The following is a 23,430-nucleotide window of genomic DNA, read 5'->3' as shown; positions in this document are numbered from 1 at the left end:
GGTCCCCTAGTCCTTTTGCAGAACATCTTGGAAGATGTAGTTACATAGGATAGAACTCAAATTTTAATCCCATTGAGCTTCCTGTGACTCAGTGGAAAAGAATCCTCCTGCCAATGCAGGAGACATGGTTCGATCCCTGGTCGAGGAAGATCCCACATGCTGAGGGACAATTAAGCCCACATGCCACAACTACTGAGCCTGTTCTCTAGAGCCTGCGAGTCCCAACTACTGAGTCCACATGCTCTAGAACCTATGCTCCGCAACAAGAGAAGCCGCCACAATGAGAAGCCTCTCATTGCAACTGGAGAGTATCCCCCACTCACCACAACTAGAGAAAAGCCTGGACAGCAACGAAGATCCAGCGCAGTCAAAAATAATAAATTAATTAATTAAATAAAAAATTTTAGACCCATTTAAGGACAGAGTCTTAAACCAGTTAGACAAGTGTTGTCCTAGAAACTGTGCAGTGTGAAGAACATAGGACAGCAAAGGACCTGATCTTCAACCCTTGTCACTGAGGCAGTACAGTTTAAATGGTGCCCCCTGGGCTGTTTTGCAAACCTGTGGTATTGCTAAGAGAGAATGGAAGAGGTGCTAGCAGCTGAGAGATAGACATGAGAGCAGGGCAGAGGACATGGGGACTTGAGAGTCAGGCTTATGCTTTCAGGACACCCTGGTCTTTCCCATGGTATATGCTCCCCATGGCATAAGAATATGAGGAAGGCCTTCATGACAGCCATTTCCTATAGTTCTTGTCTTAGTGTTTCAAAAATATGATGCGGTAGTTTGAATGGGAGGGTAGTTTGGAGGAGAATGTAGAGTTGAATCCCTTCACTGTTTACCTGAAACTATCACAACATTATTGGTTGGCTATACCCCAGAACAAAATTAAAAGTTTTTAAAAAAATAAAATGACTTGCTTGCTGTTAAAAAAAAAAATATGATACAAATGTAAACTGTGGGATGCTAGACTGCAGTAAGCAGACAAAATAACACTTTCCAAGAGAATAATTTCCTTTTTAAATTTAGAAAGCTAGCTTTGTAAAGTCCAAGCAGATAATAAAATCAAAAATACAATTTCCCCCTGATTATGTTGTACAACAATGGGAGCAGCTTAATTTAATGTGAGTCAAAGGAAATAAAGCAGTTCTGGCAGTTCCACTAATTAATCATCATCCTTCGTCTTGCCTTTCATTTAAAATGTCTTTAAAACCATGGTCTTTGTAACCAAATTATTAGCTGATGGGCATGCCAGCCAAAGGGAAGTATCCCTTTGTCAGAGAGAGAACTCTGTACCTTCTAACATATTTCTGTAGATTTTTTTCTGAAATAAAGACAGAATCAGGGCTTCTATTCTCACATTCATCCATGAAACACGGGAAATGGACATATGGGAAGAAAAGGGAGCATAGCAACAGGTGATGCTACACCAGACCCCACTAAAACCAACATGCAGCAAGACAAGAGGCCAGCCAAGAGGACCATCTGATACCCAGATGCCACTGCTGAAAAAATTCATTTCAAAGCTTGGCAGCAATTTCCTGCATCTGTCAAGTTAACCACATAAAAGACTATAGATTGACATGAAGAACCAGGCTGACAAAGAGGGCAAAAAAGAACATATCAAATGCCATAATCATCAAGAGAATGTGGTGCCAAATGAATGTGGCAAATGCATTCATTTACTCAAGTGATCTGGGATTGTATTGCTGTTTATTAAAAAATGATGTCAAAAGAAGCCTGAACTGTCTACAGAAACATGAAGAAAAGCCCACAGTTATATCTTAACAGAAACTTTCTTTTCTGAAAGACAGTAGCTTTCCACTTTTAGAGAATATACTTCTTAAAAGTGGAAATTTTTCATGATTTTCAAAGGGATTCAGTTAACCAATGCTGATTCTACTTCTCTAGGGTAGAAACAAACAAATAAGAAATGCTAGAGAGAGTATGGATTTACATCTACATATAATATGAATGGTAATTTGCATTCTCAAGTTTTTACATTTTCAACTTCTGATGCTTTTGAGTGACCTAAAGGATCATGAGATGTCATGAGTTAGAGTTTTGCTGGTCTTGAAATTCTTCATTCTGAGGGAGGAGTCAGTCACTTACCCCGTGAGTTGGCGCTAGACTCTTCACTCAACACAGCTTTATTGCATATGTAGTAACACAAAATGACAAAAAAATTTTTAATAGTAGGAGAAAAGTCCTCCTTGGCAACTGGTTTTGGTAATGGAAGGGAAGAAAAAGTAAAAAGATCTAAAACATAGGTTTGGAAGAGATAAAGAAATGATGAAATTTCTAGGTGACTTGGCTATGTGATGTCAACTTAAATATATAACATGACCTCTACAAGGTGCTTGATACAGAATCTAGAAATCGTCATTCATCTAACTATCTCAGGAAATGCCCCAACAAGACATAATGGGTTTTCAAATAAGAAAAGAAAATCAGCAAAAGTTGATAATGTGGTTAACTTGTGGTCTTGGGATATATTCAAGAAACAGGTGTCTTTTTGTGATAATGTGGTTCAAGTAAAAGCCAGAGACTGCAGACATTTCAGGGAAGCAACAGGTGGGGAGAGCGGTTATGGAACAGACCGTTACTCTGAGTAGAGAACATTCTGAGAAAGTGATTTTTTGCTGTTGTTAACAGGAAAATCAGTAGCAGCAGCCCACGTGATACTGAAGTTTACAGAACACTGGGTTAGAGGCCAAAAAAAAAAAAGTATTCAGTGCAGATAAAATATGTCTTCACTGGATAGAACTTACTTTGAAAATATCCATATCCAAAGGAAACTGGGGGTGTTCAGACTCATAGTGGCCAAGAAAAGACCAACTCTTCTTGTGACAATATAGCAAAGCCTTATCTGGCTTTATGATTAAACCAGATTTGCTCTGTCTATTAAATCCAGGCTATTAAGGGGTAAAAGAGGCATCTTTTGACTATACAGCAACTTGTACAATAAAAAGTATGTACAAATAATATAATATAGTTTAATAATATAGTCTCAACTTCATTTTAGTGACAAAAATATTAAATGCTTTAATTCTACATTTAATTCTAGAAAAGCAGGTAATTGAAAGGACCACTTAAAGAATGCTTTACTATATTTTAGCTACTCTACATGATACATAAAGGTGAAATAACATAGTATTTATTGATCTGGAGCTTTGGAAAGTCTGTGAATGTCAAGGGGCTACCATGGACTCAGGAAGAACAAGGAGCAAGCATTATGTGATTATAAGGTAGAGAGATTTGGAAAGAGCAAGCACACAGGACAGCCAAAGAGGTAACATCACCCTTGGCAATTCTTCACTTACTTCTACATTCTGTTTTAATATAATTCCACTAATATTTGGCAAACAAATATACAAATGAATTTTTCAGCGAAATCAGTAATATTTCTGCCTAATTATAAAAGCAAAAAAAAAAAAAAAACCCAACTTCCTCTGAAAGGGAAATAATGATTATATAGCTTTCTTTCTAAAACAGGAATCTTTCAGTTCATTTAAAAACACGTGTCATACAAGGAAATATATAAACTTCCGTTAAAATGATAATGCAACCTATACTGTTGACATGGGAGGATTACCATGATAATGCTCTTATGCAAAAAAAACACATGCAACATATGCAGTATGAAAATACATATTTCAGTACACAATAAAAATAGAGATGAGAAAAATAGAGATGTTTCAGCTTTAAAAAATAAACTGGTGTCTAGGAAAAATGTTTTCCTACTTCTTAGAGAATAGCAGACTAACAATGTTCAACATAAAGTTCTTAACACCAGCTTTATAGATTATTTAACTCTGTAACTTTAATAGTTAGGTTGTGGCAGTATTTGCTTTTGCAGAAGCCTGATATTTTACTATCAAATATTTTTGAATGATTGATATTAAATAAGTTGATTACTAACTTGGAAATCTGAATTTCTTATTTTGAGAGCTGTAAATGATTCAAAGTTTCCAATATTGAATAATGTAGTTCAGCAGTATTTTGGAGCCAGCTCATATAGACTTATAAGAGCCAATTGTTTAATTTTCAATTTTCTTCCTGCCAATTGATGTCACTTTGGTAGCTTGAAAAGGGCCATGATGGGAGTATTCACATCATGAAAATCGGCAAACATTATAAATCAGGGGTTTTTTTTTTACACACAGAGAATTGGTTGTTAAACATGTACTAGCACATCACTGGTCTAGTTCCTAAGACTTCATGTGATATTTTTTGTAGAATATATCTTTAAGAATTAAAACTTTTCTTTGACAAAAACAAGAAGTTAATATGAACTCATTTTTAAAAAAGGTTTTGAGCGCTCTTGTTACTTTCTAAAAAGAGAATTAAAAAATGCTCTTTATTTTAAAATAGATAAACATTCTCCCCAATGTAATAGACAAAATTCCTTTTCAGGAGGATTTATTGCAAATAACTGTGCTTTCTTATATTTATGTCATTACTACTTCCCATCAAATAGTTCAATCAGGTTTTTAAAATCTTTCTAAGGTACATACTTAAAAATTCTATAAAGTATAATTTCTGTTGCTCTGACAAAATTTCTCCTAGAATTTAAAGAATATATGACGATAATTCACCATTATCCCATGACACCAGAAAAAACAAGATTGTGCATGTTCTAATTTTTATAAGGTTTGATTCAGAGTACTTTTAACCATTCAATGATTTTGCTGATTCAATTTAACTTAATATATTCCTATAAATGACAGCGCTCACATTACATATCTCATACTAATGAACAACTTTATTCACAGTTGCAAAAGGCAGGGTCAGAATATAATAAATTAAATATATTTATATTTATTCTCTTTGTAAAAGAAAGTCATTGAAATCTGCAATAAAATTCAACAAAGATGTCACTTAAAATTATAACATTTATCTATGGCTGATTCATGTCAATGTATGATAAAACCCACTGAAATGTTGTGAAGTAATTAGCCTCCAACTAATAAAAAAAAAAATTATAACATTTATAAGTTGGTTTTGATGTCATAGACATTATAGATGGAGAAGTAACTAAAGAAAAATGAGAATTATTTGAAGATGTAATTTGTTCCAAAATGAATGCAATCTAATAGACATACTTAGAGTCAAATATAGAAATAGAAGAATCTCATGTAAGACACTGGTAAAGCTACACTTCACCAAAATGGACCATTTCATTGAAATGTGTTAAGCATGGTAAAGAACACTAGAACTTTGGCAACATTTTTAAATTTTAAGTCCTAGAGGTAGGGTTTTAGAATTTAGAGCTCAGCTAAGTGCCATAGATAAATTAATTAATAACTAATTTGAAGCTTATTGTAAGACAAAGTACTGTGAATACAGAAAATAAAATTATAAATCTGAAAATTTTAATATTTCACTATGCAAATGACTATAGAATACAAAGTATAATATAGACTACAAAGTATAATAAACATAACAAACATCAATTGATCTCAGTTAAATCATAATGATTTATGTTAAAATGGATGCTAAAATATACCTTTAACTTATGTTCTTTTCTGTTGATAATGACAGCTGTAATCTGTTGGTCCATAAAAATTAGAATAGTACAAAGCAAAGCTGGAATAATAGCAGCTATTACTGTCCACCATGGATTTGGACCTAAAGGTGTAACAAACCAGCCACGATCATCTCTTGTGGGCTGTGAAAAATTAAAGAATGCATAGTTATTAACTGGATTAATAAATATCTAATCAAATGAAATCTTACAGACAATACCAGGAAAGCCCTAATTATAAACCGATATGCCAAGTGAATTATATTTAATATTAATATTCACAAAACATTGTACCAGGCACCATTCTAAGTGTTTTAAGTATTTCAACTCACTTTTTTCTTCACAACAGTCTAAAGAAGTTACAGACAAGGAAATAAGCATAGAGAATAAATTTCTTAAGGTCCCAAAGCTAGTGAGTGGAGAAGACAAGATTTCAACTCTGATAGACTGGCTCGAAAATCTGTGTTCGCAATCAATATCTATATTAAATAAAATTATATTACCACTATCATGTGCTATTGGATTGGCAAATTCATTCACTTTTACAAATATCACATTGACAACTGTGTATAACTCATTTTAGATGTGTATCCAGGCCACTAAGTAAAAACAGCAAAAGCACACTCAGGGGAGGGTTCTAAACATGGCTGTTGCCTGAGATGAGTCACAAATGAACTCATTTTGACAATTCTTTGAGGAAGTCCCCAGCTCTGTTTAATAGGCGAGAAAACAGGTTCACAAAGATTAAGTAACTGGTCCAAGGTCATAGTGGTAATGTAGTTCAAACTCTATTCCAGACCTAATTTTATTTGTTTTCCAATACCTAACCATTGTGCAATTCTGCATCAAGAAAATGCATTTCCCTTAATTTCAAAATGTTTCCTTATCTTTTAGGAATATAGATATTCTTACTGGAAGAATTAACAGGAAACTTTTTCAAGTGGTTTCTAGGTCTCTATTTCTGTGATTACTATCTATTTTTTAATATTAGACCAAAATTGTAGTTGGGCTGTGGGCGTTTTATTTTCTGTTATATTAATCAATATTCTTTATATTTTCATGAAAATCCCAAGTGCTAGGTTTATAACCATCATCTGAATAAAAATTGGACCTACAGAGATGGAGAGATAGTAAATGTTATGATAACTTCACCTTGAAAACACTTGGTACTTGTAGTTTTGGAGACGGGATCCCAATGGCATAGTCAATTAAAACCATACATAGAATCGTAAGAAAGACAGCAAAGTCGCTCACTATGGATCGAACCTAAAGATAATTAAAACACTTGTCACTTGAAGGAGCAATAAATAGCGAGGAATACTCAGGAACATAATCTAGAATCACACTTTATGACATGATATCATAATATTACATTTTATGCATACTATAATTTTACTGTCAACTCTGTCATATTTATATTTATGTACCTCTGTCATTAAGATAAATATACACTCAACCTTTTCAAAATGAGGCATTTTGGAATAGCTACAATGGTGATTGTGCTGTTTTCAGTATTTATTTAAAATCTAAGTTTACTATGGGAATCTTGCATGGTACTATTACACCAGTGATGCTGACAAAAATCTAAGTTTATTATGAATTCCAGTGTGAGAATATTTAAAATAAAGAACAACATTGCATGGAGAGAATCTGGCTAAATTTTAATACTCTTTCTCACACAGGTAACATTTTAATATGATAAATCCCAAACACTATAAAATAAAATCTGTTTTTATTAAAGTATAACAATAGTTAAGTTTATCTGAGATATAAGTATAGCAGCAGGTAATGTTCACAATAGAGTAAGTAAATTTAAAAGTTATTTTATTTCTCATTTATCAAGGCTTCTTTGAGCAAAATCCTTAAACAATATTCAGTAATATCTGGCTTTTATTAGGATGCCTTTATGTCATACACACAAACACAAAATTCAGGAGTTTAATTTAAAAAAAAACAATTCTATATTAATCAAATTAAGCTTTTGGGGGAAAGAAATGAATCTTCTACCTTAAGGAAGGAAGAGGTAACAAAAACAGAAGCTTCTCTCAAACAGTTCTTAAAACATATTCGCAGAGTAGAATTTTCATCACAATTTTTAGCTCATCTCCCAAAAGCTTGTTTTCTTGTTTCTCTTCTTTCTTTTCTTTTCTCTCCCTCCCTTCCTTCCTTAGTCCTTTTTTGGCTGAGTCAGGCCTTATAGGTGTTACTTTGCAGTGTTAAATATTGAACTAAGCTGTTTCTCTGTTTACTTTCTTTTCCAAATATGCAGATGCAAACGTGGTGGGTTAGGGGGAGGGACTGACACTTTAAAAATGAAAAAGAGGATAGTGTTCCAATGAGTCTTGCAGGGAATTTCCCAATTACAAAACGTAACAGTGGCTCCGGTGAGGTGTCTGTCAGGCTGGAATAGTTCCCACTGTTCACTGGGCAAGAAAGTGACAATCAGTGATGCAGAGTGTGCTTCTGAGTTCCAAGAATGAAAGTCGGAAAGTGGGAGTTTATCTCTGGGATTTGAAGTTAGGAGATAAGCCGAGAGGCAATTTGCACTCCCAGCACCAGTCTCTTCCCCACCTCACCACACCTCACTCCTAATATGGCAGCTCAATCACACAAAAACCTTTTAGTGGCCCCTTTAATGACAGCGATTGCTCTTTTTTGGCCCTAAAATACACATATCACCGTAACATGCTTTATGCTGGTTCACATTTTGATCAGAAAAACTGCAGTCTAAGTACCTTGGTTGGAAAATAGCGGCTAGTCTTGAACTGCTTCAATGTGGCTGACAGAGTGACTGTGGAAAAGAAGAGGATCACTGACCAAAAGAGAACATCTGGAACGTAGGGGTGCTCGTGGCCGCAGGCTCGGCCAACATACTCCCCGTGCAGTGATTTGCATTCCTGCCGGAGGAAGGAAGACAAATAGAGCTATTAAGAAAAACTGGCGGACTTCAGAAAACTAATGTCTTAAGATCACTTGCAGTTGACTTGCCAAGGTTTTTAATTAAGGCTCATGTTTGGATAGGTAGTGAGCAATATGAACCATTTCTACACATTTTGCCTTTTAAAAATTAAATCTATAAAACTAATTGATTCACCAATCATCATCTTAATTATCACATCAACCCTGTAGAATAGGTAGTTGCTATTATTTCCATTTTGTACCTGAGGAAACTGGTGTAGGGAAGGTAAGTAACTTGTTATGGCCTCACCACTGCTGGGCGGCAGCAGGGTTGTGATACAAACATGATGCCTTTGGTGGGAATATTATTGCATGTTAAAGGAGAACAGTGATTCTGTAGAATCGGACACGATTGAGCGACTTCACTTTCACTTTTCACTTTTATGCATTGGAGAAGGAAATGGCAGCCCACTCCAGTGTTCTTGCCTGGAGAATCCCAGGGATGGGGTCGCCCAGGGTCAGACACGACTGAAGTGACTTAGCAGTAGCAGTAAAGCTCCCAAGAAAGGTGAGAAAAGCAACAACAAAAAAATACGATATATTATTACTGAAGTGAAACCAAAAGTCAAAGATGGGGCTCAAACTTAAATTACGGAACAAAAGAGAAAAAGTACTATAGGAGCAGGGCAAAGTTCATATTTACTATGACTTCTTCAGGAGCTTCCCAGGTGGTTCAAGGGTAAAGAACCCACTTGCCAATGCAAGAGACCCTGGTTCCATCTCTGGGCAGGGTAGATACCCTGGAGAAGGAAATGGCAAACCACTCCAGGATTCTTGCCTGGAGAATTCCATGAACAGAGGAGCCTGGCAAACTATACTCCAATGGAGTCACAAAGAGTCAGACACAACTGAGCGACTATATAACAACAACAACAACAACAAATGACTTCATGATCTTTTTTTTTTTCTGGTATATATTTTATAAGTCCCTGAGGAATCATTTCTAATTGCTGTTTTAGCCATGAGGTGGCAGCAAAGTCAAAAAATTTTTCTTTCTTGGAGGAAAAAACAGCATTTTAAACAATATTATTTTGAAATTAAGACTTTTTTTTAAAGCTCATATTAGATTGGGTTTTACCATTTCATTTTAAAGATTAGAACATTCAATTTTAATTTTTTATTTCAAAACAGAAAAGAATGGTTTAAGTGATCCAGTGACCTTGCTAGTACTTGAGATATTCTGAACATGAATTAGGAATTGAATTGTACCATGGTACAGAAAGATCTTAGGAGAAAATATACACTGCCAGATTGATCACCAGCAGAGACTGTCCAATGAATAAAGCCTCAAGCCCTGGAGTACCACAGGAAACAAATACCTTTGAAAGATTCTAAACTAAATCACAGACTGCTACCTTGTTATCCAAAGACAAACCAGTAAAATCATTTGGGACAGTTACCTGTAAGGCTAGGATTTTTGAGAAATATTGTTTGTATACTTTATAATTATCTAAAACAATTCTGTTCCTTTTTCTAATCTAACTGCAAATGCTACATTTTTTGCTAGCTAAAGTTGAATTCCAATTAACCATGTTAATAGAGAGCACAGAAACTTTGCTAATTGGAAAATAAATTAAAAAAAAAAATCCCCAAACCTTAATTATAGCTTTAGTTTTTCCTTCTCTCAAAACTCTGTTAAAATGGATAAAGTAGCAAAAACAAATCCTTGAAATTTTTAGTCCCTTCTCTTGCCCCTTGTTCAGCTTTACTAGTAAAGCAATTACTAAGCAAAGGAATGGAATATATATGTATGGAACCTAGGAAAATGATACAGATGAACCTATCTGCAGGGCAAGAATAGAGGCCCAGACATAGAAACTGGACCTGTGAATGGGTGAGGGAGAGGGTGGGATGAATTGAGAGGAGCACAGAAATATATACATTGCCATGTAAAAAATAGACGCTAGTGGGAAGGTGCTATATAACACAGGGAGCTCAACCTGCGGCTCTGTGGTGACCTAGAGGGGTGGGATGTTGGGGGAGAAGTTCAAGAGGGAGCAGGTACATGTGTACTTACGGCTGATTCATGCTGTTGTATGGCAGAAACTAACACAACACTAAAAAGCAATTATCCTCCAATTAAAAGTAAATTAAAAAAAAGAAGAATGGATAAATACGAAGGGGAGCTAAAAGTTCCTTTGTAAACACATTACCTATATATTTGTGATCATCTTCAATCTTTTGTGCAGATATAAAAGTCTTCCAAGTCTTGGACTTGGTTGAGTCTTGGTCTCAATTCTTAATAATATAGAAACCATTTAAAGAATTATTTAAGTGTCTTAGAAGCTATAATACATTACCATTAGCCTGCCTCGTCACTTTAATTCAAAGCAAATTTGAAAAGTACATTTTTCTTTCTTTTAGTGGAACAGTATGTTATTTAAAAAGGAAAAATTGTGAGCTACTATATTCTACATTTATTTTCTGGTTTATACCAACTGTACCCTTAAACACACACACACACACACACAAAGTCCTAAGAGTTGGAAGAGAAAACTAAATCTAAATCCTGTTCTCTTATTTTGAGTCTCACATATGGTTTCACTTACAAAAATGAAAAAAATGCTTGTTGACAAACTCATTTCTACTAATTATTCTTCAACACGTTTTAAGCTTCAACAATTTTATAAGTTGGTAAAAATTAAGTTTGATAAAATAAGAAATTAGAGTTGGCATTAGTGTCCTGCCCCTTATTTATGTATAAGCTAAATATGTAATTCTGGCATTGAAACAATTCTTAACCAATTGCTAGTTAATTGACTGTGAATATTTTAAACCTTGTCTAGGAATTCCTTATAATGACAGATTTTGATATACTGCTAAAATATATATATAAACATAGAAACCTAAGTACTCTAGCTTGCTGTAAAACACTTGAATTAAGCATTATTCACAATAGTCAAGATATGGAAATAACCTAGATGTCTGACAATGGATGAATGAATTGAGAAACTATAGTATAAATATACAATAGAATACCATTCACCCTTTAAAAAGAAGGAAACATTGTCACTGCAACAACATGAATGAACCTGTAAGACATGCTAATTGAAACAAGTCAGACACAGAAAGATAAATACTGTATGATTTATCTTCCATGTGGAAGCTAAAAGTCAAACTCAGAAGCAGAGAGCAGAATGATAGTGACCAATGACTAGGGAGAGAGGAAAAATGGGGAAATATTGGTAGAAGGGAACAAAGTTTTCAGTTGTGCTGGATAAATAAATTATGAAGTGCTAATGTATAATACAGTGACTATGGTTAATAATATTGCATTAACTAATTGAAATTTGCTGGGAGAGTAGATCTTAATTGTTTTCACCAAGTAAAAAGGTTGCTTATGTGAAGTGATATGTGTGTTAATTAGCTTGATTGTGGTAATCATTCACCTTGTATACATTCATCAAAACATATTTTATACTTTAAATATATAATTTTTATTTGTAAATTATACCTCAATAAAGCTAGAAAACAAAATAAACCAAGACATTTACATTAAATAGTAAATCTGTGATTTGAGATTGCTTTTCAAAATAATCATTAAATGTTTATTGAACACTTACTATGCATACAGTTATTTGGGAGAATCAAAGAAAGCTAAAGTTCTTGCCATTGCTGAGTTAGCAAGGTAAAAATTACAGTTCATGAGATATGTAATAATTCAATTAAAAATTATCAAGTGACTAATACACACAGTAAATATTACATGACCGTTTTTACAAAACTAGTTATAACAGCCATTAGCATTGTTAATAAAATTAATAAAATGCTTTTAATGATCCTGATGGTTATGCTGAGAAAAAAATAGAATAACAATTAAGACAAATCATTATGGCCTTCAATGACTTAAAATTGTAAGTTTTTTGAATACCCTTTGGTAATAAGTGCTATTTCTGGTCAAGATTAGCAATTATTCATTGCAAACAGTGCTTTTACCTAATGAAAAATAAAATGAAAATTTCTGCCAGAATGTTAACACCTAGTGCAAAACTTAACAGAGGAAAAAAAAAAAAACAACCTCAGGATTAGATTTGCTTTGTTTGATTGCAAAATATTTTTCACTATACTCTGCTTGACCCTAAAACTTCTAATATTTAAAATTAACTCATGCCTAGGTAGATCAATTGTGCTGAGTCTCTTAGAAATTTATGATTCAGGATTTGCTACTATATGTAATAAATATTATTATTTAACATTAAATTATTCAAAACTACAAAACACATAGATTAAATTATCACATTAAATAATTTAAAGATTAAATTATTGGGTAAGTGTATTGTAGGGGACAGATTAAATTATCACATTAAATAATTTAAAGATGAAATTATTGGGTAAGTGTATTGTAGGGGACACCAAGATGAGGGACAAAAGCAAGGATCTCTTAAAATACAATATCCTTATAGTTTATAAAAGGGGAATATAAATGGAAGATGCATTGCTGAATGGATTAACCATGTCTAAATTCTGAACAACTGTAGCATTCTTTCTTGTTTAGCTCATCATTTCTTTTATTGGTCAATTTAAACGGCTCTCTGAAAGGGAGAAGTTTGGTAATCTTTTTTCTAAGGAAAAACACAACAGAATAAATGTTAACTATAACAGAAAAAAAAATGAAAGTGAAGACATTTTAGAGCAAATGACTAGGGTAAGAAGAAAGGTAGTAAAATATAGGTCAAAGATAGAATTTTTTAAATTTTGATTCTGAAAAAATTACTTAATGAGGAAAAGTTAAGAAAAACAGGCAACAGGTCAAGTGTTCTTGTAAGAATCGAGTTTAGAGTTTTATAATTGTACAACAAAAAAGGTTTGTGTGTATCACTAACTGGCTCACACGCTAAAATGTGTTTCTCCTAAAATGAACTAGAACTCATATAGTTTTATGCTGATGGTTATAATGGGATTTGAGCTTATACAGGTAGGTAAATTGGCAGAAGCTTTGGACTGTAATGTTTGTAACTGAGAAGAATAGAAAAGAAACTAGAATGACTCAGATTTTAATACTTATTAAAAGCAGAATCTTTCCTTTTTCCAATTATGAGATTTGACCGACCAGAAGTAAAGGATGTAAATATAGATGGAAATAGGTGTGCACAAATATTACAAGAGATTAAGAAAAATAGAGACATTCAACTATGGGGAGGGGGGGAAGATATCATTAAAAAAAGGAAAGACAGAAATATTTTTAAAGGTATAAGATTTAACTTTGATAGATGAAAAATATGTTGTCATTCTCTTTCTTAAATGGAAGGAAGATGAGGAGAAAATGGACGTGAGAAAACTCTTTCTGAGGGAGGTGCCAGAATCTTAAGAAAAGTGACTTTGGTTTTCCCCAAAAGTTCAATATTTATACCAAAATACTAACAAACATCCCCTCCCCCTCAACATATTCTGAACAGCTGGAGTAGTATTATGGAGTGAAGTAAAAACATTCTTTACACAGAGGCTGACTTAGGTCTGTCATATGGTTTAATTTAGGTCAACATTACTCTTATTTAACATGCTTTCAGTTAATCTAGTAACATTATGCCATATATGTGTGCTTTTAGAGTAATTCAGGACTACTAACTACTGGAAAAGTTTAATAATGAAAGAAAACCCCCAGTTAACTTATGCATATTTGAATGGATGAAATAAAATTGTCACTTCTGTAATAGTATTTATTTAAAATAATTTACTTTAGTGGCAATAATTCATTCAAAATGTCAAAAAAGACCTTATAGTAATAAGATTCAAGACATGCTTCACTTACCGAAACAGTTAGGTTCTCCCAAATTATGTCAGAGGCAGAAATATTGGACTCCCTCCATTCCTTCAATGTATTATTACTAGGATTATGTGGTTCCACACAATTACATCTGCAAAGACAAAACAGTGTCTTTTATGAAGTAAGTATCTTTTTGTGACCAGACTTAAAATAGACGTGTAAGTGGTCCTTCATCCCCAGTCACAGCCTTCTTCCACCTGAGAGATAAGTAGTTAGGTCATCCTAAATATTCCAAAACACACTATTTTCAGACATATGATAGATATATTACTAAGACATTACAGCACTTTTAATGTTTCCTGGAATGAGAGGTCATTCCCTCTCTGTTCTAGTCAGAGGAAATTATTTAAAGTATAGGTTAGAACACAAGACTTTGGGGGCCTTTTGAAATCAAGATGCTTTCTAAATCTTACAACAACCATTTACCCCTGAATTATAAGTGGGAAAAAATGATAAACATCCAAATGTATTTTTATAATTTATTTTTATTAGTATTGTAAAAACATATCATATATGTATATATATATATATTTCATATTCTAGAGATCACTTAGAATTATGCTATGTAATTTAAAATTAAAGCTAAGTTGAAGTAAGAACCCTGTGTATCTCAGGATATACTTTTCTTTGTGATGAGTGATAGTCTTATTAAAAATCAAACAATCAGTATGCAAAAATCTTTTGAAGAGCTACTATATATGCAAGGGAACAAAATGAATGCTGAGGATAAGAGCAATCCAGTGAGAAAAGAAAGTCAATCCTCTGTCATCCCCATACTCATTGGAAGGACTGATGCTGAAGCTGAAGCTCCAGTACCTTGACCACCTGATGCAAAGAGCCGACTCATTAGAAAAGACCCTGATACTGGTATAGATTGAGGGCAGGAGGAGAAAAGGGCAACAGAGGATGAGATGGTTGGATGGCATCTCTGACTCAACAGAAGTGAGTTTGGGCAGACTCTGAGAGATAGTGGAGGACAAGGAAACCTGGCCTGCTGCAGTCCATGGGGTTGCAAAGAGCAGGACACGAGGTGAGTGACTGAGAATCAACAACGACATACAAGGTAACACGGTGAATGCTGAGGGTAAGAGCAGAAAGAATAGGAAAGATTTGGGCAACTGTTACTACTATGTAATTAAAAACAGCTTTTGATATCACATTCTTTATAACTGTGTAAGTAAATGAGAAGACACAAGCAAAGATTATCAACAAGTTAATGGTCTTAGATGTTAACTTCAATTTATAAATGGTTTGTTTAAAAAAATTCATTGTCTATTATTTGCCCTTCAGAGAGCATTTTCTTCTAGAAGCATTTTATACAAATCGTATTTGGGCTCCCAGGTTAACCCACATATACTACAAAACTTAAAAATAGGTTGGACTACTATTTTAGTGATATTAATTGAACTGTAGAACTCAACTACCATTATGTCTATAGGAAAATATATTACAGTTTCTACTTGATAAATTCCTTTGCCTGAGCTACAGTCTCTCTTTCTACATCAGGAATTTTAGTCTGTTCTTTTTTATCAGTACTCATTCATTTTTCAAAGCATACTCAGTGTCTATGATTATAAGAAATTCTACTTGACTTGAGCAACACAGACAGGCCTGCTCCTAGTCTCACTAAGGATGTATTCCTACCTGGGCTCACTTGGGACTGGGGTACTAAAAATAGAGGATTCCAATGAGAAAGTTGTTAATGAGGATTTTAAGGGAATGAGAGAAGGAAGTATTAGCCACTATGAGTAGCTTGCAGTGACCACTATGGTATCAGAGGGAGGAGACATAGCAAAAGGGAAACAAAGGTCTTTGAGAGGCAGTAATAGTCATTCATTAATGCAATTTGTTCAAATCTATAGGTTCCCAAGTCCCAGATTAGTTGTACATAACCACAGAACACAGCCCTTTGTGCTTTACTGGTTGTGTGGCATGGGCAAGTTATTTAAGTACTCTGAACCTTGGTTTCCTCATAAAGTAAAATGAGGACTGAAATGCCTACCTAGCAGAACTATTATGACGAATATGTGACATGATATATATTAAAAGGAATGTATACATTTATGCATTTTGTAACTGTTGCTCCTATCATCATGATGGTTATCATCATTATTTTCTGGTTCATTTTTTGGTTTTTCATAATATGTAATAAAACTGTTAACTTTCAATTGATGTAATACAAAAAAGAACAATAGGCTTTTCTCTAACATGCTGATATTCTTTTTTCTTTTGTTTCCAGTTCTTTAAAGAGAATTAAATTCTGACCAGCATTAAAATAGTTTCACTACTATTACTAAGAATCTATCAAAAGAAAGAAAATTCCCATTTTGACTCTGAGTCATTAGATCACTAGGCAAGTATAGTAAAGATAATATATGAATAGAGAGAATAATTTCATTTTAAAAATAGATTAAATTATTAAAATTACATTAAAACCATTAAATCACTGAATATTTTCTAAAATTAAAAATCAGATTTGGCTTCTAGCTTAAAAAAGAGGACTGAACACACATGTTTATTTTGTTATTACCTAGAATTCACTAAGCTAAGGAATAATATAAAAAGAGACATGAGGAGAAACATCAAAAAGAGAAATATATAAACAAATGGAATATGAAAGTCATATGAAAATAGGATTTTTGAAAAAGCAGAACAGAAGAGCAATGCTAACAATAATAGTACCTTTACATTTAATACTTAAACTAGGTTGTCACATGAATATATCAAGACACAAGTGACATGGCCAAGTTTACACAGCTAGAAACTCCAGAGCGCAGAATTTAAACCTAGGTAGTCCTCTCTTACTCACTCACTCATAAATATATGTATATATTTATATATGAACAGATATATGTATTTATATATATAAATAAAATTTATAAATTTATATAGGATATATATGTGTGTGTGTGTGTATGTGTGTGGGTGTGTGTATATTCTGCCAGCAGTAAAAGAGGGAGCTGGCCTGATGAGTAGAATATCAAGGAGGGTCTTGACTAAGAGAAGAGTTTATACTCAAAAAAGAAACAGAGTAAACATCTGGAGCCAAAAACATGAGAACTTGTTTAAAGTTTGACTGTACAATAGTTGATACCAGAAATCCATCCCCAACTGCTAGAGACTTACATACATATGGCTCCAAGCATAGCCTCAGTCTTTTCTCTAAGCAACACTATCAACACTGTAAGGCAAAATTACTTTGGACCTAGAGGTCTCTATTGAGTGAAATCATCAAATCAAATGTAAGGAGGAATGAAAAAAAAAAGTTTATTCTTTGCAGATTTTAGTTTTTTGTGCATGTGTCATTAATTAGAAAGCATAACTTGTAAGTAAACAAAGATATGGTATGAAGGAAAGTGGGCTTCCGACCTCAGAAAGCAGTGAAAGGACTCAGAATGACAAATATAGTAAAGCCCAAGAGGAAATCACAGAGGGAGTGAATCACAAGATGGATGAATGGAAAGTTCCACTCTCTTTCCCCCACAGAAACTGCAATTTAACAATATATGGACCAAAATACTATAATGAGAATTCTAGAATCTAGTCAAGATGTTGCAGTACCAGAGTGCAAAGCTGTGAAAAGCCACATTCAAGTGGATAAGAAGGGCAATTTCACTTCGATTGCCTCAGCCCCTTTTCTAAGCTGGCACAGTTCAGCAGTGGTAGAGAATAACTCGGCTCACACTTTTTACACCAGCGGTGAGGAGAAAAGTAGAGGCTGTATCTGACATTCCAGCTCTTCAGAGGGCTACTGAGGAACTGGTATCTGTCTTGTCTAATTCAGAGCACTGACAGAACCATTGCAGTTTGGATGCCTTGGTGCCACTGAGAACAAAAAAGAATGGGTGAACTGGCTTTCAGGGACTAGGATGGCTCGATGCAGTTAGGGGTAGGAGAACAATCTGAGGCTTCTCCCTCTGGAAGGAGTGAAAGGAGCGTATGTCTGGTGTTCACGCTCTTTAAAAGAGTGCAGAAGGGGCTGGTATCCATCTCACCTAACTTAGGATGCTGACGGGGAGTCAGCACACAGCAGAAATCTGGAGGCCTCTGAGAACAAGGGACATCATAGCAGCTTGCTACTGTAAAACCAGGACTTCCTAGGTGGTGCAGTGGTAAAGAATCTGCCTGCCAATGCAGGACCTGCAGGAGATGCAGGTTCAATCCACGAGTTAAGAAGATCCCCTGGAACAGAAAATGGCAATCCACTCCAGTATTCTTGCCTGGGAAATTCTAAGGACAGAGGGCCTGACAGGCTATAGTCCATGGGGTCATGAAGAACTAGACACAACTGAACACAAACACATATTATAAAACCAGAGAACTTGCAGTACCACAGAGTGACCCCAGGCAGAGCAAAAAATTATGAGTCCCTGGAAAAAGAAATCAGCCAATTCTACCTAATTGAGAAATTGCACACACAGGCTCAAAGAATTTGCATTCCCTTCCCTCTAAGAAAAGGTTAGAGACCCCCAGAATCTCTAGTCAAGCTGATTAGAAGTCTTCTGCAGAAAGGGCCAGTCTATAAAGGCTATGAGATGTGGCTTTTATGTCAAGTGTGCCAATCCTAAAACAAAGTTATGGGATACATGAAGAAACAGGGAAACATGGCCCAAAAGAATAAAATTAATCAAATTAATCTTAAAGAAATGGAGGCATATAAATTACCTGACAGAGAATTAAAATAACCATTATAAAGATACTCTATGTGATCAAGAAAATGATGCATAAACAAAACGAAAATATCAGCAAAAAAGAAAATATTAAAAAGAACAAAACAGAAAATTTGGAGCTAAAGAATACAATAATTGAAGTAAAAAAATTCAGTAGGAGGATTTAACATTAGGTTCAATTAAGCTGAAGAAAGAATCAGTGAACTTGAGGACAGGTCACTTGAAATAATCCAGTCAGAAGACTAGATCAGAAAAAAGAATGAACAGAGTGAAGAAAACCTGAGGAACACATGGGATATCATAAGCAAATCAATATATGCATCACGGGAGCCCTGGAAGAAGAAAGAGTATAAGTGACAGAAAGCTTATTTAAAGAAATAGTGCCCCCAAACTTCCCAAAACTAAGGAAGGAAATTATATCCATATTTAAGAAACCCAATGGATTCCAACCATAGTGAATCCAAAGAAATCCACACTAAGACACATTATAATCCAACTGTCAAAAGAAAAATACAGATAAAATTCTAACAGCAACAAGAGAAAAGTAAATCACCATGTGCAAAAGAAGTCCCATAATACTATCAGTGAATTTTTCAGCAGGAACTCTACAGGCCAGAAGGCAGTGGGATGATATATTCAAGGTGCTAAATGGGAAAAACTGCCAACCAAGAGCACCATATGTAGCAAAAAAAAAAAACAAAAAAAAGAGTGGTACTTGAAAAATGAAGGAAAAATAAAACCTTCCCATGTTTTAAAAAACGGTAAAGGAGTTCATCATCACTATAACTGCCTACAAGAAATGCTAAAGGCATTCCGTCAAGCTCAAACAAAAGGATGCTGAACAACAACATAAGAGCATATGAGAGTATAAAGCTTGCTAGTAAAGGTAAATATACAGACAAATACAAAATACTGTAATAATGGTACATAACTCACTTTTAATTCTGGTATAGGGGTTGAAGGACAAAAGTATTTTTAAAAACTATTACTATAAAAATATGTTAATGGATACATAATTTAGAAGGATGTAATGTTTTGACATCAATAACAGAAAGTATAAAGAAGAGGGAGTCAATGTGAAGAGTATTTGTATGCAATTAAAGTTGTTTTATCAGCTTAAAATAGATTATTGTAAATATACAATGCTTTATGTAAGCCCAATGGTAACCACCAAGAAAGTACCATTTTGTGTAGGACATCCACAAAAGAAAATTAAAAAGGGATCAAAACATATCACTACCAAAAGAAATCAACAAAACACAAAGGAAGAAAAAAAGAGAGGAAAGAGGGTGAAGGATAAATATAAGACAGAAAATAACTAACAAAACGGCAATAGTAAGTTCTTCTCTATCAATAACTACTTAAATGTAAATGAATTTTACTGCCTAATTAGAAGATACAGAGTGGTTAAATGGATTTTAAAAAATCCAACTATATGCTCTCTAGAAAAGATTTTTGATTTAGGAACACACATAGAGTGAAAGTTAAAGTATAGAGAAAAATATGCAAATAGTAACTGAAAGAGCAGGGGCCAGGGTGGGCCATAATCATATTAGACAAAATAGACTTTAAGTCAAAAACTGTCAAAAGAGACAAGGAAGGACATGATAAATGATAAAAGGGTCAATTAATTGGGTTGATATAACAATTAAAAAGATATATGTACCTAATAGCAGAGCACCCAAATATAGGAAGGAAACACTGACAGAACTGAAGGGAAAGATAGATAGTAACACAATAATATTAGGAGATTTCAAAATCTCACTCTAAATAATGGATAGAATCCAGATAGAAGATGAATAAGGAAACAGGATTTGTAAAATACTATAGACCAAATGAACCGAATATCATATACAGGGCATTTCATCTAACAGCAGCAGAATATACAGTCTTTTCAAGCACATACAAACCATTCTCCATAAAAGATCACATTTTAGGTCACAACCTAGTCTTAACAAATTTGAGAAGACTGAAATCAAAGTAAGTGTACTTTCAAAGCACAGTGCAATGAAACTAGAAATCAAAAACAGAAGGAAACTAAAAAATTCACAAATACATGGAAATTAAGGAATGTACTCTTGAACAACCAATAAGCCAAAGAAGATATCAAAAGAGAAATTAGAAAGTATCTTAAGACAAATGAAAACAAATGAAAAAATACTAAAACTTATAGGATGCAGCAAAAGCAGCACAAAAAGGGAAGTTTATAGCAATAATTACCTATATTAAAAAGATGAAAATTCTCAAATAAACAACCTAACTTTAAAACGCGAGACTAAAAAAATAAAAACAAACGAATCCCCAAGTTAGCAGAAGGAAGGAAATAATAATCATCAGAACAAAAATAAATGAAATAGAAAATGGAAAAACAATAGTAGAGATCAATGAAACTGAATTTTTTTTTCAAAAAATCAAAAAATTTGACAAACTTTTACCTAGACTAAGAAAAAAATTAAGACTCAAAATTATTAGAGAGGAGATATTACAACTAATGCCACAGAAATTAAAAAGATTATAAGAGATTATTATGAGACATTCCAAGCCAACAATTTGGATAGCCTGGAAGAAATGGATAAATTCCTAGAAACACGCAATCTACCAAGACTGAATCATGAAGAAATAGAAATTCTGAACAGACCTATAACTAGCAAGGAGACTGAATGGGTAATCAAAAACCTCCCAACAAAGAAAAGCCCATGACCAGATGGTTTCACTGGCGAATTCTACCACACATTTAAAGAACTGGTGCCAATCCTTCTCAAGCTCTTCCAGAAACTGAAGAGGAGGGAACACTTCCAAACTCATTTTATGAAGCCAGAATTACCCTGATACCAAAGAAAAAGACATCAAAAGAAAACTAAAAAAACAATATCCTTAATGAATATAGATGCAAAAATCCTCAACAAAATATTAGCAAACTAAATTCAACAACACATTAAAAGGATCATACATTATAACCAAGTGGGATTTATCCCTGGAACACACAAATGGTTCAACAAACAAATATCAATCATTGTATTACACCACATTAATGGAACAAAGGATAAAATCATATGATCGACTCAATAGATGCACAAAAAGCATCTGATAAATTCAACATCCTTTCATGATAAAAGTACTCATCAAACTAGGAGTAGAAGGACATTATCTCAACATAATAAAATCCAGGTTTGACAAGCCCACAGCTAACATAGTAAACAATGGGGAAAAACCAGAAGTTTTTTCTCTAAGATAAAGGACAAAACAAGGATGCCCATTCCTGCCATTTCAATTCAAAACAGTACTGAAGGTCCTAGTTAAAGCAATTAGGTTAAGAAAAAAGAAAAAAGCATCCAAATTGGAAAGGAAGAAGGAAAATTATCTCTACTTGCAGATTATATAATCTAATACAAAGAAAACTCGAAAGATCACACACATACTCATGCACACACACACTGTAAGAATAAAGGAATTCAGCAAAGTTGCAGGATCAAAATCAACATTAAAACATTAAAAAACTCAGTAGTTTCTATAAACTAGCAATGAATAATCTAAAAATGAAATTAAGAAAACAAACCCATTTACAATAGCATCAGTAAGAATAAAATACTTAGAAATAAATTTAACCGAAAATGTGAAAGACTGTACACTTAAAACTACAAAACTGCTGAAAGAAATTAAAGAGGACACAGATAACTGAAAAGAAAGAAATGTGTTCATGAACTGGAAGATTTAATATTGTTAAAAATACCCACATTACCCAAGGTGATCTACAAATTCAGTGCAATCACTACCAAAATATCAATGACATTTTTTATAGAAACAGAAAAATTAATCCTAAAATTCATATAAAACCATGAAAGACTCTGAACAGTCAAAACAATCTTGAGCAAAAAGAACAAAGTTGGAAATCTCACACTTCCTAATTTCAAAATATATAACAAAGCTAGAGTAAAAAAAAAAAAAACAACAAAACAGTATGGTACAGGAACAAAGACAGATTATAGACCAATAGAACAGAACAAAGAGCCCAGAAATAAACCTTCATCCATGCAGTCAAAGATCTTCGACAAGAAAGGCAAAACTACACAATGTGGAAATGTTGAAGTCTCTTCAACAAATAATGCTGGGAAAATTGGATATCCACAAGCAAAAGAATAAAACCGGACCTTTTATCAAACACAGAAATCAATTCAAAATGAATAAAAGACTTAAACATTAGACCTGAAACTAAAAATTTTCTAGAAGAAAACAGGGGGGGAATGCTTTATTACATTGGCCTTAACAATGATTTCTTGGATATGACACCAAAACACAGGTAATATAAGCAAAAAAATAGACAATCGGACTACATTAAACTAAAAAGCTTTTACATAGCCAGGGAAAGAATAAGCAGAGTGAGAAAGCAACCTATTGAATAGGAGGAAATACCTGCAAACTATATCTGGTAAGATATTAATATCCAAAATGTATAAGAAGTAACACAACTCAACAGCAATAAAACATATGTTTAATGGTGCAGCCATTATGAA

General features: G+C 33.7%; 1 protein-coding gene across 3 annotated transcripts in view; it reads right to left on the bottom strand.

The window, feature by feature from the left end:
- SLC4A10 (solute carrier family 4 member 10) overlaps positions 1-23,430 on the bottom strand; it is a 225,745-nt gene that overhangs the window by 28,216 nt on the left and 174,099 nt on the right. For all 3 annotated transcript variants that reach the window (XM_065927869.1, XM_065927870.1, XM_065927871.1), the window contains 4 exons: positions 14,235-14,340; positions 8,263-8,424; positions 6,680-6,793; positions 5,510-5,671 (listed from right to left, as the gene is read on the bottom strand). In XM_065927869.1, the coding sequence (XP_065783941.1) occupies positions 5,510-5,671; positions 6,680-6,793; positions 8,263-8,424; positions 14,235-14,340 (544 nt within the window). The remainder of the gene's footprint in view (positions 1-5,509; positions 5,672-6,679; positions 6,794-8,262; positions 8,425-14,234; positions 14,341-23,430) is intronic.

Source organism: Muntiacus reevesi, chromosome 3, assembly GCF_963930625.1.
Source record: "Muntiacus reevesi chromosome 3, mMunRee1.1, whole genome shotgun sequence".
NCBI classification, from domain to species: Eukaryota; Metazoa; Chordata; class Mammalia; order Artiodactyla; family Cervidae; genus Muntiacus; species Muntiacus reevesi.
The sequence above is the reverse complement of the archived record's forward strand: the minus strand, read 5'-3'. Positions and strand labels throughout refer to the sequence as shown.